We start from the raw sequence: 19,249 nt of genomic DNA, 5'->3' as shown, positions 1-19,249 counted from the left end.
ACTATAGCCGTAAGTTCATCAATACAATGCTTTCAACCTAAAGCTAAAACTACAAAGGCCAACCCTTCTTACATCATACCTGTTGAACTGCTGACTTGGGAATGGCTTTCCGTTTCTGCAGCTTTTTCTCCATTCCCTTGTGTAGTCGAATATATGCCCCTTCATTAACGGAACGTTGTCGAAGCCTGCTTCTGTAAGTATCATCATCAGGGCCAAAGTCTGTCTTTGTTGTTGATGCAACTAGATTTTCCTGATCTTTTAAAGGTTGGTCAACATTCTGCCTACGTTTTGGAATGTCTTCGGCACAGATATCCTCAGCTGATATATCATTTCCCATACCACTATCCTCTGGTGAACTACTAATTACATTCTCTTTTGAAAGTTTCGGGTATATATTAGAAACTGTGTTATTGTCTCTGTTGTTTGAAGTTTCCAGTTTTGTCTGGTTGTTTTTTGTTATTAAATCAACAGACTTCATTGCAGGATGGGAATCAGCTATACATCCTACAGATGACAGGGCAGCTTCAGCCTCTGAAGAAACCTGGGGCTCAGGCTGTCGTCCTAACTCTCCATTCTGCTCAGCTTCTGGCAATTCTCCATTTACCAGCAGTACAATTTCACAATCTCCAAGTTCAGTAGATAAAGTTGTTGTTCCCTCATTGCTAGCCACAGGAGGTGCTGTACCCCCATTCTGTACTGGTAAGTCCTGGGTGGATGCAACTGTTTGTACTTCACCCTTCTTATATACTGTTAGCTGCTTCTCTTCCATTAGCTTATGTACACTTTCACAAATCTCTAAGACTTCTGACATGAAAAGATGACGAGCTAAGATGGCTACATCAGCCATGCTACAGAAGTCAAAACTTAGTACAGAAGTATAGGCAAATTCCAGTAAAGGAAGGAAGCTGGCCTTACAAAAACCTGTATGAATTCAAAGAAGGTAAAGACAAAAAAGTCAATTACCAATGACACAATACAGAATTATGACAATATAAAATATAATTCAAAGGCAAATATGACCACTTGTTCTGTAACTAATCATCCCTGGATTTGCATTTTGTTCTGGTTTCTTATTAAACCTGGACTAACTCATTTGTATGAGCTGCGTCTCAGTACCTAATACAGAAAATAGTATCAGACTTACTACCTCAAGAGTTGCTGTAAGGCAGTGATTTTCAAACCGTACTCCTTAGAACCCTGGGGATTCCTCAAATTCCCCTCAAGAAACAGCTGCTGGAGGATGGAAGGTTAAAAAAAAGAGGAAGGCAGGTGAGTGGCAGGGTTCAACCAACCTGTCCCCTAATCTCACTTCAGTAAATATACCTGTACTTCCAAGTAATAGTGGTCCATATAAAAATGTTATTGAACAAAGTATTCTATGACTAAAAGTAAAAAAACAATACCTAAGGGAGAGGTCAGCAACATTTTTCTGTTAAGAGTAAGATAATAAATATTGCAGGCCATGAGATGTCTGCTAAAACTGCTCAGCTTTGCCACTGTAGCTAGAAAGCAGATGTACACCAATGGACGTGGCTGTGTTCCAATACAACCTTCTTTACAAAAAGGGAAGGAAGGGAAGAGTGGTCCTTGGGCTGTAGTTTGCCTATACCAGGTCTAAGAAATTATACGTGAGGTATTACATTCTTCTGTGGGAAAACAAAGTCAGTTCTTTTCTAAAATTCTCAGTGATTCACTTTCAAAAGCCATTTTTAATTCTTAATATTCATATGAATCAAAAATCAGAAAAAAGATTACACAGTGATAATTCTATGTCCAAAACCAGAATGATTAAGAATTTGTATAGCTCTCCAGAATTTCGTTATACAGCCAAGTCAATATTTTTATGTATTTATGTATTTACTTATTTTTTGAGACGGAGTCTTGCTCTGTGGCCAGGCTGGAGTACAGTGGCGAAATCTTGGCTCACTGCAACCTCCCGACTCCCAGGTTCAAGCAATTCTCCTGTCTAAGCCTCCTGAGTAGCTGGGACTACAGGCACAAGCCACCATGCCCAGCTAATTTTTGTATTTTTAGTAGAGACGGGGTTTCACCATATTAGCCAGATGATCTTGATCTCCTGACCTTGTGATCCGCCTGCCTTGGCCTCCCAAAAGTGCTGGGATTACAGGCGTGAGCCACCGCACCTCGCCTTACTTTTTCATTTAGGTACTTTGAGACAGGCCCTTGTTCTGTCAGGTTGAAGTGCAGTGGATTCATCACGGCTCACTGTAACCTGGACCTCCCAGGCTCAAGCAGTCCTCCTGCTTCAGCCACCTGAGTAGCAGGGCAGGCGTGCACCTGGTTATTTTCATATTTTGTAGAGATGGAGGTCTCCCCATGTTGTCTCGGCTGATCTTTACCTCCCGGCCTGAAGGGCTACTCCTGCCTCGGCATCTCAAAGTCCTTGGATTACAGATGTGAGCCACCATACCCAGACAGAGGCAAATATTCTAATTCTGCCTTCTCACACTAGGTGTCATATTACACATATTTTTCTGCACTTTGCTTTTCTCATACAATAATTTATCTTAGAGATTTTTAAATATACAATTGAGAGCCATTTTTGCTGTAATTTTCAGTTCTGACTCAAGGTATGTAAACTGTGGTACTTTATGCAAAAGAACCTACGAAGGATGAACAAGCATACAGAGAGAAGCCTTAAAATGTGAGATGTTAGGACTCAGACTGAAAACTGAGGGGACTCCACATCAACATTATCATTAGGGTGAATTCAGCCATTCCTGGGAAAGCTAATTCTTTTCTTTTTGAGATGGAGTTTCGCTCTTGATGCCCAGGCTGGAGTGCAATGGCATAATCTTGGCTCATTGCAACCTCCGCCGCCCAGGTTCATGCAGTTCTCCTGCCTCTGCCTCTCGAGCAGCTGGAATTATAGGCGCCCGCCACCACACCCAGCTAATTTTGTATTTTTAGTAGAGATGGGAGTTCTCCATGTTGGTCAGGCTAGTCTCGAACTCCTGACCTCAGGTGATCCACCCACCTCAGCCTCCCAAAGTGCTGGGATTACAGGCGTGAGCCACTGCACCCGGCCAGGAAGCTAATTCTTAAATAGGCTGAAACCACATTAATGCTGCTATAAACTATGAGACCAAGTTTAAGGTAAATCATTAAATTCTTTTAAAAAAATCACATACTAACAAAATAATGTACCCAATACCCTTTAAATTTCTTTTTTTCTTGAGACAGAGTCCTGCTCTGTCGCCCAGGCTGTAGTGCAGTGGTGAGATCTCAGCTCACTACAACATCCACCTCCTGGGTTCAAGCAATTCTCGTGCCTCAGCCTCCCGAGTAGCTAGGATTACAGGTGTGTGCCACCATGCCCAGCTAACTTTTGAATTTTCAGTAGAGACATGGTCTTGCCATGTTGGGCAGTCTGGTCTCAAACTCCCGGCCTCAAGCGATCCAACCACCTTGGCCTCCCAAAGTGCTGGGATTACAGGCATGAGCCACCGTGCCTGGCCTACCCTTTAAATTTCTAAGTTCAAATTCATATGAAAAATTTTCCATGAAAACATTAGCATTGCTCCAAACAGCATTTTAAATAGCTAATACCATTTTTACAAAGATACTGGTCATAGGTTTATTTTAAATACCATAAAAGAAAAAGAAACTAAAACAAAACAAAAAATCACTTACAGGCTGGGTGCAATGACCCACACCTGCAGTCCCAGAGCTTTGGGAGGGCAAGCAGGGACATTGCCTGAGATCAGGAGTTCAAAAGCAGCTTGGGCAACATGGTGAAACCCTGTCTCTACAAAAATTACAAAAGAAATTAGCCAGGCATGGTGATGCGCACCTGCAGTTCCAGTTACTTGGGAGGCTGAAGTGGGAGAATCGCTTGAGCCCAGGAGGTCAAGGCTGCAGTAAGCTGATATTATGCCACTGCACTCCAGCCTGGGTGAGAGCAAGATGCTGTCTCAAAAAAAAAAAAATCACTCACAATCCTACCATCAAAAGAGAACAGGCAAGTAATTTTGGTATTCCATGTTTACCTCCAATCTTTTTTTTTTTTGAGACAGAGTCTTACTCTGTCACCAGGCTGGAGTGCAGTGGTGTAACCTCAGCTCGCTGCAACCTCCGCCTCCTGGGATCAAGGGATTCTCCTCCCCCAGCCTCCCGAGTAGCTGGCACTACAGGCGCCCACCACCACGCCTGGCTAATTTTTTGTATTTTTAGTAGAGACGGGGTTTCACCATGTTGGCCAGGATGGTCTCGATCTCTTGACGTCGTAATCCACCTGCCTCGGCCTCCCAAAGTGCTGGGATTACAGGCGTGAGCCACTGTGCCTGGCCACCTCCAATCTTTTTACATACACATTCCCTGCAGAACATTTAAATCAAATGAAATGGACAATTTTGCAAAATAAAAAGATTGTCGAGATCTATTACAGGACAATGTGAATACAGTTAATACTATTGAAGTGTACACTTAAAAAAATCATTATGGCCAGGTGCAGTGGCTCACGCCTGTAATCCCAACACTTTGGGAAGCTGAGGCGGGCAGACTGCTTGAGGCCAGGAGTTCGAGACCAGCCTTGGCAACACGGCAAAACTCCGTCTCTACTAAAATTACAAAAATTAGTCGGGCATTGTGGTGTACACCTGTAATCCCAGCTACTCAGGAGGCTAAGGCAGGAGAATTACTTGAACCCAGAAGGTGGATGGAGGTTGCAGTGAACCGAGATGGTGCCACTGCACTCCAACCTGGGCGACAGAGCAAGACTGTCTCAAAAAATAGTAACAGCCGGGCGTGGTGGCTCACGCCTGTAATCCCAGCACATTGTGAGGCTGAGGTGGGTGGACCACCTGGGATCAGGAGTTCAAGACCAGCCTGGCCCATGGTGAAATCTCATCTCTACTAAAAATACAAAAATTAGCCGGGTGTGGTGGCGGGTACCTGTAATCCCAGCTACTTGGGAGGCTAAGGCAGGAGAATTGCTTGAACCCAGGAGGCGGAGGATGCAGTAAGCCAAGACTGCACCATTGCACTCCAGTCTGGGCAACAAGAGTGAAATGCCATCTCAAAAAAAAAAAAAGTAATAATAGTAATAATAATAATAATCATTATGGAACTCTTATACATTGTTGGTAAACATGTAAATTAGTACACCAGGATGAAAAACAGTATGGAAGTGCCTCAAAAAACTAAAAATATAACTATCATATGATCCAGCAATCCCACTACTGGGTACCTACCCAAAGAAAAGAAATTATATCAAAGAGATACTTGCACCCCACGTTTATTGCAGCACTACTCACAATGGCCAAGAAATGAAATCAGCCTACATGTTCATCAACAGATGAATGGAAAAAAATGTGGTAAACATACACAATGGAATACTATTCAGCCGTAAAAAAGAATGAAATTCTGTCATTTGCAGCGACATGATAAACCTGGAGGACATTATGCTAAGTAAAATAAGTCAAGGACAGAAAGATAAATACCAAATGTCCTCACTCACATGGGGGAGCTAAAAAAAATCCTTAGATTATACAAGTAGAGAGAAGAGTTATGGTTATTAGAAGATAGGCAGGGAGAAAGGAGGGGAGTGTAGGAAGAGGTTGGTTAATAGATACAAAATTACAGCTAGATAGACAGGAGGAACATCTTCTAGTGTTCTATAGCACTGCAGGGTATATAGTTAACAACAGTTTATGGTATATGTTAAAAAAGGCACAAGAAGCCTGGCATGGTGGCTCACCCCCTGTAATCTCAGTGCTTTGAGAGGCTGAGGCAGGAGGAGTCCAGGAGTTCAAGGCCAGCCTGGGCAACAAAGTGAGACTCCATCTCTATAAACAAACAAATCGAAAAATTAGTTGGACAAGGTGGTGTGCACCTGTGGCCCCACCTACACCAGAGGCTGAAGCAAGAAAATTGCTTGAGCCCAAGAATTGCTTGAGCCCATGACTGCATCACTGCACTCTAGCCTAGGGTGACAGAATGAGACTCTGTCTAAAAAAAAAAAAAAAAAAGATGAAAGAATTTTGAATGTTTTCAACAAAGAAAGCTAAATGTTTGAGGTGATAGGTATATCCTAATTACCCTCATTTGATCATTACTAATTGTATACATGTACCAAAATATCATTTTGCACACCAAAAATATGTACAATTATTACATGTCAACTAACAATAAAAGGAGGGAGCCTCTCTGAACCTATTCTGTTTCAGGCACTATCTTTTTTTTTTTTTTTTTTGAGACGGAGTCTCGCTCTGTCGCCCAGGCTGGAGTGCAGTGGCGCGATCTCGGCTCACTGCAAGCTCCACCTCCCGGGTTCACGCCATTCTCCTGCCTCAGCCTCCCGAGTAGCTGGGACTACAGGCGCCCACAACCGCGCCCGGCTAATTTTTTGTATTTTTAGTAGAGACGGGGTTTCACTGTGGTCTCCATCTCCTGACCTTGTGATCCGCCCGCCTCGGCCTCCCAAAGTGCTGGGATTACAGGCGTGAGCCACCGCGCCCGGCCGTTTCAGGCATTATCTAAAAATAAATAAAAAGGAAAAATCATGAAAAGGGTAAATTTTGTTTTTTTTTTTACAATTTAAAAACTTTACTAAAAAATCTCCTCTCTCTCAAATGAAATGGACAATTATAGCAGAAGGAAAAATTATGGGGGGGACTTCAACATCCAGGGATATGGCAGACTAAGATACCGTAAATGACCCACTTAAGATAAAAACATTTTGCTGTTCAGACAGGGTCTTGCTCTGTTGCCCAGGCTGGAGTGCAGTGGAGCAGTCTCGGCTCACTGCAACCTCTGCTTTCTGGGGTAAAGTGATCCTACTACCTCAGCCTCCAAAGTATCGGGGACTACAGGCATGTGACACCATGCCTGGCTAATTTTTGTAAATTTTGGTAGTCACAGGGTTTCACCATGTTGCCCAGGATGGTCTCGAACTTCTGAGCTCAAGCAATCCACTTGCCTCAGCTTTGAAAAGCGTTGGGATTACCTGCGTGAGCCACTATGCCCAGGCCTTATCTACTTAATATTTAAATCAAACATATTTGTAAAATAATGTCTATTTCACCTATGATTGGCTCACATATTTGCTGAACAATATACAAAAATATGCATATGGAATGAAGATTAAATGATGTATTATGTTGGAATATTAGGATGCTGTGCCGTAGTTTTTTTCAGGCAGACATTTCATTTGCTATAAATTGCTGAGAAACCAGAAAAGAGCAACACTATGCTTTCAGATGCATGAACTATAGGGAAAAAATTCCAAAGCAAACATATCAAATGAATAACCTGTGATGGGTTTTTATATTCAGATGGCTCAGTGTAAGACGTATTTTCTCCTTTGAGTCACCAAACACAGAAAAAAAAACAAATACCACAAATCTAGAAAGTAATGCCAACTATAAGCTACAGAAAGTTTTTGTTCATATGTACATCCCCTGAGCCTAGGCTAGTTCTTTGCATGCAGTGGATGCTTAATAAATATTTATTTATATAGAGAAAATTGTTAGTGCTTTCTTTTTTTTTTTGAGGGGGATGGAGTTTTGCTCTTGTCGCCCAGGCTGGAGTGCAATGGCGTGATCTCAGCTCACTGCAACCTCCACCTCCTGGGTTCAAGCAATTCTCCTGCCTCAGCCTCCCGAGTAGCTGGGATTACAGACATGTGCCACCATGCCCAACTAATTTTGTATTTTTAATAGAGATGGGGTTTCTCCATGTTGGTCAGGCTGGTCTCAAACCCATGACCTCAGATGATCTGCCTGCCTCAGTCTCCCAAAGTGCTGGGATTACAGGCATGAGCCACCGTGTCTGGCTGTTATTATTGCTTTCTCTAAATATAAAGCCACTGCTAAGAAAAAATGTATCTTCCCAGAAGAGATAAGACTAAAAAGAATAAAGCATAAAAGGATCAGTAGTTAAATAATTAAGAATTTACCTGAATAAAGTCACTTTTTTGTTTCAAAAAGGAAAAAATACTTCAAAGTGATGTACATAATTCAAAAGTTACAGCAAGTTTTATATTATGAGAAAATGTATAAATAATGCTACCTATTTTAATTCTTCCTAAATTTCATTTGTTGACTCATAAGCCAAAATATAAATTCTAGTGAAGCCAAAAGAAAGTCGAACTATTTATTTACAACAATAATATGATACAAACAAAAAACCTAATATGATACAAACAAAAAATCTATATTAATAATTTGATTATTGAACTTAAACTCTAATAATTAATCTTTAAAAACCAAAAGACTTATAAAATACTCTACGATTACATGTCCCACAAAATAAGACATAAACAGTCAATTTTTATGTACTTTTTATTTTTAGAGGCAGGGTCTTGTTATACTGCCCAGTCTGCAGAGCAGTGGCTATTCACACGTACAATGACACACTAGTCTGGAACTTCTGACCTTAAGCGAGCCTCACATCCCAGCCTCCCAAGTAGGTGAGACTAAAGGCGTGCACCACCACACCTAGCTTAAACAATCAATTTTTAAATAACATATTCATTTAATGTAATAATTTTATTGCACTTATGGATTAAGCTCAAATTGTTTTTAACAGTTTAAATCCCAGAAATTCTTCTTCTGCTATAACTGTCTCACTTAAGAGGTAGTGAAAGGAAATGACACCCTTTTCCATAACTCTACCACAGAAATCTTGCTAAAAAGAACCTTTTCAGTTCAGCTTAGTCTACTGCTGTAAGTGGGCTTCTCTTACTTTGGCATAAAGTCTGTGTGGAAGACACACATAACCCCCTCTTCTAGAATGTCATTACAAGCAAAAAGCAAGAGTAATAGAAAACCCTTACCAGAAAGATCCACCACAGCCTCATGACTGGAAACAGCTCCTTTCTCAATAAAAAGATCTCGAAAATACTCGCTATTTGCTGACAAAACAGATTTATGCGCTTTGTACTCTTCTCCTTCAATTAACAAAGTAACATCACAGAACTGGTTGGAAAGTCTCTGTTCGTTCAGCTGTTTTAAGACAGCCTGACAATGTTTTGGAGAAGAACGTTTTACCACTCCTTTGGTGTCAACCTGTCAAAATAAGTTTGAGAGCAGGAGTAATATATTACCTGTATTTTTTACCCTTAACAAACTTTAAAACAAGACACATTACATGTTACCTTTTACCAGGTATGAATAATTTGATATTTTCTTTGTTACCTATGTATTTAAATAAAAAGATATGTTGTCCTATTCTCTCTATTTTCTGCCATGTTCATTCTACCTGGTCTAATGAAAACCCGTATCTCACCTCTGGCTGCCTCTTCTTACTGATCAGAAATGTGATGATGTATGAAACTGATGCAGGTGAAAAACAAAGACCTCGCCAGATTAATTTTACCTTGGGGCATAAACCCAGAGACTGCTTCCAGAAATGTAAATCTGTCTACTTGCACCAATATATCACCACAAAAGAAGGGAGGGAGGATAATTAACAGCAAACCAACAGGTAATTATTAGTAAGTTCATTCTGAAAAAATAACAGGAACATTTATGGTAAATGAAGAGGCAGTTCAGCTTATATAACACAGTACATTGCCATTTTGTCTTATTCAATAAGCAGTCTTAGTGGTTCGAGAAAAATAAGTCACCAAGGCTGCAAATACTAGTACGCTAGTTACACATCTTAAAGCTGACTGGAGAGTACCACTTACAAACACAAGTTCATGTTTGGATACTGGCTTCTTTTTTACAGGCCTGGAGGCTGTAGTTGGAGATGAAGTAAAGTTGCTCAGGTCATCTTCTGATTCATTACTTTCTTCTCCAGATTCAAGGTCTAGTCCCAATTCTTCCAACATTTCTGAAACATCTGATATTGGACGGGATCGATCTAGTTTCTCCTGGCATTTGCTACACTGTTTGATGTAATCTTTGACTTGCTTCAATATACCTACAATGAAAATATTAACAAGTCAAATTTAATACTGTTAACTGAAAACAGTAAAATATATTAATCTGTGTACATTAACATGTTTCAGTATATATCCCATAAAATATGTAGAGTTTATTAGAATGTAAAATATACTTTTTTCCAAAAAATATAAGGTTAGAAATGATGTTCTCCTGCTGAGGTAATTTTTTTTTGTTTATTCCCAGTTATGTGTTTCTCCAATCATAAGATGACTATATAGCTCCACTCATTTTCATGTGAGTTGCAATGTTTTCATGCAAGAGGAACTACATGAAACTGCCAATATTCACCTGTTTTTGACCTATGCAAATTAACACTTTAGGGCGTGATGGGACACACCTGTAATCCCAGCTACTCCGGAAGCTGAGGCAGGAGACTCACTCATAACCCGAGAGGCGGAGGCTGCAGTGAACTCAGAATGTGCCACTGCACTCCAGCCTGGGCGACAGAGCAAGGCTCTGTCTCAAAACAAAACCAAACAAATTAACAATTTAATATGGCTCAAGCCAATACTTCTCCACCCCAGTGACATTAGGCTTGACCATATGATTTGATCTGCACACATGATGTGTACCATATCTGAACACAACCTTAAGAGGTACTGAGTATTTTGCACCAGTTCTCTGATCTTTGTCCCCTCTCACAAAGAACAGCATGTCCCAGAGGGATGTTGTTCTTAAACCTGAATTTCAGATGAAAAAAGCTGAAACCAATCTGTAGCCTGGAACAAGCACTACAACCAAAACTTGTAATGAAAGTTTAAAATAAATCTTTTGTTTCAAAAAAGCTATGAGATTTTAGGGTTGTGTGAAACAATAGCATACGCAATCTAACAAAGGTTGACTGTATACAAGCCACTCACAAAAGACGATTTTGAATTTCAACTTCTAGCTCCCGGCATGCTGGGGTAGGGGTGAGGGAACAGGGATAAGGTTTATATATATATATACACATATACACACACCCCACTACCATCCTTGTAAGACAGACAATTAATTCCCATTCTATACAAGAGGAAAATAAAGCCCTAAGAGGAACGAAACTTGTCCAAAGTCACATCTAGTAAAATGGCAGAGCTAGGCCTCCAGAAGTCACGGGATTTTCAGTATATTATTCTACTTATACAAGAGCATGCTTGTCCATACCTAGGGCAGAAAATTACCCTCAAATCTTCAAATAGGTACAAATGAAAAGGTTATTAGCTAAAATGATAGAGGTATACACTATATTCCTGAGAAGTGTTTTAAAATGCCGAATTATACAAAGCTCCTTATGCTTTTTTTTTTTTTTTTTGAGATGGAATATCTCTCTGTCGCCCAGGCTGGAGTGCAGTGGTGGGATCTCAGCTCACTGCAACCTCCACCTCCCGGGTTCAAGTGATTCTCCTGCCTCAGCCTCCCGAGTAGTTGGGATTACAGGCCTCCACCACCACACTCGGCTAATTTTTTGTATTTTTAGCAGAGATGGGGTTTCACTATTTTGGCCAGGCTGGTCTCGAACTCCTGACCTCAGGTGATCTGCCCGACTCGGCCTCCTAAAGTGCTGGGATTACCGGCATGAGCCACCTTGCCCAGCCACCAAGTTCCTTACACTTTCAATCTTCATATAGTATTCAAGCAATATTTTCCAAATTATATTATGTCCCACACTGATTATAAAAGTATACACTGAAGTCATAAATTCAGAAAAATTTTAGCTATATACAATTGATATTATCATATCAGAACCTCTGACTTCTACGGTGAAGAAACCTGTTTAACCTAGGAATTTGCCAAATTTACTGGTTTACAGAGACTTTTTGTTTTTGCAGAACATAAAGAAACAGTGGGGCTTGGGGCGTGGCTCACGCACGGGAGGCTGAGGTGGGCGGATCATTTGAGATAAGAAGTTCCAGACAACTAGCGTGGCCAACATAGCAAAACTCAGTCTCTACTAAAAACACAAAAATTAGCTAGTTGTGGTGGAGCGCGCCTGTAGTCCCAGCGACTCCGGAGGCTGAGGCACCAGAATCACATGAGCCTGGGAGGTGAAGGCTGCAGTGAGCCGAGATCGCGCCACTGCGCTCCAGCCTGGCTGACAGAACAAGACTCTGTCTCAAAAAAAAAAAAAAAAAAAAAAAAAAAAAAAAAAAAAAAAAAAAAGAAAGAAAGAAAGAAAGAAAAAAGGAAGAAAGAAACAATGGGTTCGGGCCGGGCGCGGTGGCTCAAGCCTGTAATCCCAGCACTTTGGGAGGCCGAGACGGGCGGATCACGAGGTCAGGAGATCGAGACCATCCTGGTTAACACGGTGAACCCCCATCTCTACTAAAAAAAAATACAAAAAAACTAGCCGGGCGAGGTGGCGGGCGCCTGTAGTCCCAGCTACTCGGGAGGCTGAGGCAGGAGAATGGCGTAAACCCGGGAGGCGGAGCTTGCAGTGAGCTGAGATCCGGCCACTGCACTCCAGCCTGGGCAATAGAGCGAGACTCCGTCTCAAAAAAAAAAAAAAAGAAAAAAAAAAGGGTTCGAATTAAATATAACTTTTCTCCAAAAAGCATTTATATGAGTGTAGATTTAGAGACCAAAAGAGGTTGTACTGGCCAGGCACTGTGGCTTACACCTATAATCCCAGCCCTTTTGGAGGCCAAGGTGAGCAGATCACCTGAGGTCAGGAGTTCGAGTCCAGTCTGGCCAACATGGTGAAACTCCGTCGCTACTAAAAATAGAAAAAATAGCCGGGCGTGGTGGCGGGCACCTGTAATCCCAGCTACTTTGGAGAATCGCTTGAACCCGGGAGGCGGAGTTTGCAGTGAGCCGAGATCGCGCCACTGCACTCCAGCCTGGCGGAGAGAGTGACTCTGTCTCAATAAATAAATAAATAAAACATCGTCTCAGGTTTTTGTCTTTTAAGACACCGCACACTAAAAATTAAAAAAACCAACAAAAAACTGGATTGGAATCACTCACAGATAATCAACTTAGAAAAAGAAAATTCTGAACACAAAATACCACATAACACTGGGTTAAGAAAAGTGTAAGATCACAAAGGTCAGCTGTGTGACTTTTGTTGTGTTATTTAACATTCTAGTGCTTTTAGTTTTTTCATCTGTAAAACAGATAGAGGCTGAAATGGGAGGATCATCTGAGCCTAGGAGGTCGAGGCTACAGTGAGCTGTTTTCGTGTCACTGCAGCAAGAAGCAAGCTGCCCTACACTCTGTCTCCAGGGAAAAAAGGAGGTAAGTATTAAGGTTTTATGAAGGTTAAATAAATGCCAAGTGCTAACGACTATATCCTGCATATATAAGCTTGCAGTATTACCTGTAGTTAAAATGATCATCTTTAACAAATTCTGAAGTATTCAGTGTGAGACATTTGTTCAACAAATGTCTACCCAAACCCATCCAAACAAAATGCAGTGATTACTTCATTACCTCAAATTTACTCTTCGCATTTGTCTGTCCTTACAGGAATTTAATTCAGATACTGGTTTAAAATGGAAAATAAATGGAAGAATTTGATTATCCACTAGTTCGTAAACAAATAAACTTGACGTTTATAAACCGAAAATAATTTAGAAACTATTCAGTAATTTCCTTATTCACAGACGAAGTAACCAAGACTTATGAATTAACTTTTCCGTAGCCATATGGAGAGTGACAGAACTGTTCCTAAAAAACTTTCTTAAATGAGACTGTAAACTGTTACTAATTCTGACAGTTTGAATATTCATCAACTGTGGAAAGGGAAGATGGTTGAGAAGCCAAGGCACTTGCTCTCCTCCCCTACAACTGGTTCCCAAAGAGTCAAGTAACTTTAGAGCTCTATTTTTTGACAATCAAAAAGTCACAGTAATCATATCTTTTCTGCGTATATACAATGCTACACAGTTCCCAAACGCGTTTTTCACATTAGGGGAAAGATTATTAAAACATCCAGAGTTACGAATATCAAGCTGGGCGCCGTGGCTCATGCCTGAAATCCCAACACTTTGGGAGGCTGACGCGGGAGGATCGTTTGAGGCCAGATGGAGACCAACCTGGGGAACGTGGCGAGACCCGTGTCCACTCAACCAACCAACCTCCCCTCACCGCAAAACCAACCAACCAACCAACCAAAAAAAGAGTATCTGATATCTTTTACATTTAATTCTTGTTCTTAAAAAAACGCTCAAGGCGATTTCCCAATCACTGCTTATCACTTCTGCAAATAATTGTGTTATCCCTTATTTACGCGGCAGCGACGAAATTTGAGGAACACTACCGAATGTGTCCAGAGCAGCTCACACTTGCTCGCCAAAACCCAAGCGTAGCACTAAAGAAACGGGAGACCCGGCTTCGGGTGACTAGTTCCTCCCTCCAAACGTCAGCACAGAGTTGAAAACGTGCACCCCGCAGCCTTCACTGCCGCGGGCCAAACGCCACCTCCGGAGGGCCGGGGCCTCAGCCTCCACGGGCCGCCCAAGGAGGCGGACCTGGCGCAGCCCAGGCGTCCGGCCCCTCCCCGCGGCAGGCCCGGCCTCCGGGGAAGCCCCCTTGGTCCCACCCTGGGCCAGGACCCGCCCCCAGCTTCGCCGGCCTCCTTCCTGTGGGAAGTGCGGCTCCTTTCGCGTCCCCCACCCTCTCGGCTCCGCCTGGCAGCAGCAGCTCCGACGCCCAGAGGCGTCCGAGACCCTCCGACTCGTGGGTGCGCAAACAGGCCTCGCCAGCGAGCCTTGCCCAGGCAACGAGTCGCCAGCCCGACCCCTTACCGCGGGCCAGGTCTCACCTCGCCACCAGTACGTCTTGGACAGGTAGTGCCAGGTCTGATGCCGGGTGTGGTGAGTGCCGCCGGGACCCAGGTGCGCCGCCTCGATGAGGTCCCGGCGTCGCTCCGGCTGCAGCACCACCTCCAGCTCCGCGAAGGTCTTGCGGTGTCGCTGCCGCCGCTGGTAATACAGAGTCCCGCCGCGCACCACGTAGCAGGCGGCAGCTTTTCGGATTTTACGCTTGACATTGCCTTCGGTGCCCGGCGCGTATGGCTCGCGCTCGTTCGTCAGGTAACGCAGGATGGCCCGGTAGCTCTCCTCGCTTGACATCGCGGACCGCGGCTCCCTGAGGGCGCCTGTCAGGGACAGGTGAGAAAAACGGCCCACTACCTACGGGCGGCTGCAGCAGGAGCGGCGGCACCGCAGGGAGAAACGGCTGCGCCTTTGGCGAGCACTCTTCGACGGCTCCCTTAGTCCGAAGGAAAAGGGGACGAGTTGGTAACCAGGGGGAACTGCACTTCCCCAGCGCGCGGGATCCGCTGGCGACTGACAAAATGGCTGCTGCACCACCGGAAGTGACGCAAGCCAAGGGCGGGGACTGAGCCCTGATTGGAGCGCACTCTCGTTTTCTGGCTTGATGGAGCCGATCCAGTGACGTCAGGACTGCGGGTGGACATTTTGGAAGCGGGTAGGCCTTTCATTGCAACTCGAAAGGTCTTCAAAGCAGACATCTTAAGTCCTGGCAGTTTCTCTCTTCATTTTTCCCCTTTCCACGCTTTTTAAGGAGCCACGTGAAGGGGGAGCTGGTGGACAGTTGTGAGTTCATGGGAGACATCCGTAAGGGGTAAAGGAGTCCGTTTTTACGTTTACCTTGAGACTCCAGATATCATAAAAGCATATTTTCAGGCTTTTGGAAAAATATTAGTCTCTGGACAGGGGACCACAGACAGCCCATTCACATGGAAATTTAGATTTCAGTTAACAGTTGTAACATTTTCAGTGCACCTGCTAGCTCCAGACTACTCAAGGAAGAGTCGAGATTTTTCTGGAATGATCAGCATATGTAGTCAATCTTATTGCGAGTGGAAAAGGGGGTCAGTAACACTATTATAAAGCTTTATTTACATATATTTTTACACAAACGTAGGGGAAAAGGTTCTCCATTTTGCACCAAATATATATAAGGGCACAAGAAGGGGAGCAGACTTGAACTGTGTCTCCCAGCGCGTGCTGAGGATGCTAATTCAGATATTTAGCTGGTATTCCCGGAGCAGCGACCCCGGTCACCCTTCTCTGGAAGGAATCTGCAGCGCTCACAGGAGCCCAGGGCTGACATCCCTCCTCGGGGACTGGGGTTGGACACTGTCGCCTCTTTGTTAAAGCCAGAACATTTTAGGCCGAGGGCTCCAGCTGCAGAAACGGCCAGTACAGTTCTCCACCAGGGGATCTGTAGTCTCTGGGTGACGCCCTTTGACCCTTGTAGAAGTAGCTGACGGGCAGACAGGTGAATACAGTAGGCTCGAAAACAGAATGATACACCCAACCTCTGGTGTTAGGGGCGTGTTTCTGTGTGTGTGTGTACACGCAGCAGTTCCCAGATGGCCCGGACATCCTTGAAAAAGATTCCAGGTGCAGGGACATGAGCCATCAAGTCCCGAAAGAAAAACTACAGGCCTGGGACCTACTTAATTGCTGAGTTTGCCACTATAGCTCAAAGGAGGAATTTAAACATGGAGATGCACCTCTTCCCCCATGGGGTGGGGCAGTGAGAGCGGAAGACCAAATGCACCTTCTGTGCAGCTGGTCTACGTGTTGGGCCAGCCCCAGTCTCCTGTCATATTGACTGTCTTCAAATATTTTGGTCGGGCGTGGTGACTCACGCCTGTAATCCCAGCACTTTGGGAGGCCGAGGCGGGCAGATCACGAGGTCAGGAGATGGAGACCATCCTGGCCAACATGGTGAAACCCTGTCTCTACTAAAAATAAGAAAATTAGCTGGGTATGGTGGTACACACCTGTGGTGCCAGCTACTCGGGAGGCTGAGGCAGGAGAATCGCTTGAACCCGGGAAGCGGAGGTTGTAGTGAGCCGAGATTGTGCCACTACATTCCAACCTGGGTAACATAGGGAGACTCCGTCTCAAAAAAAAAAAACAAAAAACATTTTAAGTTAATTGATATTAAATATTAAACATTTATTAAGTGAATACATTCAAATCTGTAAACAATACAGATAGGATGTAGAAGAGTTAAAAAAAAAAATCCCTTTTTTGCCAAACCACCACCTGTAAGCACTGACAAGCCTGCTGATGCACGCATTATCCCTTGGGCCAATAGAAACACACGTTTTAATAAAATGCTTTCCCAGTGGCCAAGTTGCCTTCCTGAGTAAAGCTAAACTTGCTGTAGTGAGAACAGGTAGTGTTTATTTCTAGCTTCTTCTGGGTCCCAGGTTACCTAAGACTCAAGGGTAATGAGAATGGGCAGCTCCACTTCCTTAAAAGCCAACATTTAGCCCAGAAAAGCAATACTTTAAGGGGCCATTTTATTCTCCAAATATTAGCAAGCATAGCTTTACATTCAAGTTGGGTATAATGACTTTATTTTCCCAGTAATTCCCTAAATAAAACATAACATTATTACAAAAAGATTCTTAACCATGCAAAATCTTAACATTTTGCTTTTATGAGCAAAAGCCTGTATTTTCCATTTCTTATATTGATTTTAGTTTACATTTTCATGTTCTCAAAAGGACTTACTCATTTTACCCATAACACTTGGACGTCTGAATGTTAACATGCACTAGAAAAAAAAAAATTCTATCACCTTGGATAGGATAGGGATGGAGGAAAATATTGACATTCACTATATACCCTCACCTAGTATATGTGTAAAATCATGTTTCCCTATGGCCGGGCGCGGTGGCTCAAGCCTGTAATCCCAGCACTCTGGGAGGCCGAGATGGGCGGATCACAAGGTCAGCAGATCGAGACCATCCTGGCTAACACAGTGAAACCCCGTCTCTACTAAAAAATACAAAAACCTAGCTGGGCGAGGTGGTGGGCGTCTGTAGTCCCAGCTACTCGGGAGCCTGAGCCAGGAGAATGGCGTGAACCCGGGAGGCGGAGCTTGCAGTGAGCTGAGATCCGGCCACTGCACTCGTCTGGGCGACAAAGCGAGAGTCTGTCTCAACAACAACAACAACAAAAAAATCATGTTTCCCTAAAGAGGACTGATTTGTCCACTGTTGTATCCTTGCAAGTTGGCACAGGTTGGCAGGTAAAAATGACTTACTTTCTGTAGAAGTAGAAGCCTATTATTCACATGTAAGCTGTGATTACTATTTTATCACATCTTAAATATGTAAATCTCAGGCTGCAGGTGGTGGCGCACACCTGTTAATCCCAGCACTCTGGGAAGCTGAGGCAGGAGGATCACCTGAGGTCAGGAGTCCGAGACCAGCCTGACCAACATGAAGAAACCCCCTCTCTACTAAAAATAGAATTAGCCAGGCATGGTGGCACCTGCCTGTAACCCCAGCTACTCAGGAGGCTGAGGCAGGAGAATCACTTGAACCCAGGAGATGGAGGTTGCCGTGAGCTGAGATCGTGCCGTTGCACTCCTGCCTGGGCACCAGGAGACTCCATCTCAAAATAAGTAAATAAATCCCTTGCATATCAGTTTTTTTTTTTTTTTTTTTTTTTTTGAGACAGAGTCTCGCTCTGCCACCCAGGCTGGAGTGCAGTGGCGTGATCTTGGCTCACTGCAAGCTCCGCCTCCCGGGTTCATGCCATTCTCCTGCCTCAGCCTCCCGAGTAGCTGGGACTACAGGCACCCGCCACCTCGCCCGGCTAGTTTTTTTGTATTTTTTAGTAGAGACGGGGTTTCACTGTGTCAGCCAGGATGGTCTCGATCTCCTGACCTCGTGATCCGCCCGTCTCGGCCTCTCAAAGTGCTGGGATTACAGGCTTGAGCCACCGCGCCCGGCCGCGTATCAGTTTATTCAGACATTTTTGTAATTTAACACGGCTCTGGCAAGCCCCCAGCTCAACAAACTACTCTGGGAATTTAGCCAAGGATACTTTTTTTTGTTTTTTTTTTGGTTTTTTTTTTTGAGACGGAGTCTCGCTCTGTCGCCCAGGCTGGAGTGCAGTGGCCGATCTCAGCTCACTGCAAGCTCCGCCTCCTGGGCTCACGCCATTCTCCTGCCTCAGCCTCCCGAGTAGCTGGGACCACAACAGGCGCCGGCAAAGTTTTTTTTTTTTGTATTTTTTAGTAGAGACGGGGTTTCACCGTGTTAGCCAGGATGGTCTCGATCTCCTGACCTCCTGATCCGCCCGTCTCGGCCTCCCAAAGTGCTGGGATTACAGGCTTGAGCCACCGCGCCCGGCCAGGATACTCTTTATTCAAGCAGCAGTGCTTTTCATTTAGACATTACTTTCTGAAAGCAAGAGCAGATTAATAAAGCTGATAGTTTTTAGCACCTTCAACTCAGCTATTAGCAAATGGTAGGCGAGATAACAATGACTATAAGCAAACCAATATAAACTAAATTTGTCTATCATGGGAAAAGGTAGTTTAACAAGAGAATCATTTTTAAAGTACATCTTTCGGTTTTT

At 43.7% G+C, this 19,249-nt stretch overlaps 1 protein-coding gene across 2 annotated transcripts in view; it reads right to left on the bottom strand.

Moving 5' to 3' along the window:
- Window positions 1-15,180, bottom strand: part of ZBTB11 (zinc finger and BTB domain containing 11) — a 31,016-nt gene extending 15,836 nt beyond the window's left edge. The window contains exons 1-4 of one of the 2 annotated variants that reach the window (XM_002808309.4): window positions 14,653-15,180; window positions 9,653-9,888; window positions 8,798-9,029; window positions 80-921 (exon numbers count right to left, since the gene is read on the bottom strand). In XM_002808309.4, coding sequence (XP_002808355.3) covers window positions 80-921; window positions 8,798-9,029; window positions 9,653-9,888; window positions 14,653-14,962 — 1,620 coding nt within the window. In that variant the 5' untranslated portion in view covers window positions 14,963-15,180. Of the gene's footprint in view, window positions 1-79; window positions 922-8,797; window positions 9,030-9,652; window positions 9,889-14,148; window positions 14,421-14,652 lie in introns of those variants that run through there. The other variant, XM_015129689.3, reaches the window with a different exon arrangement.
- Between the last annotated feature and the right edge of the window lie 4,069 nt (window positions 15,181-19,249).

The sequence above is a fragment of the Macaca mulatta genome, chromosome 2, assembly GCF_049350105.2.
Source record: "Macaca mulatta isolate MMU2019108-1 chromosome 2, T2T-MMU8v2.0, whole genome shotgun sequence".
In the NCBI taxonomy this organism is placed as follows: domain Eukaryota; kingdom Metazoa; phylum Chordata; class Mammalia; order Primates; family Cercopithecidae; genus Macaca; species Macaca mulatta.
The sequence above is the reverse complement of the archived record's forward strand: the minus strand, read 5'-3'. Positions and strand labels throughout refer to the sequence as shown.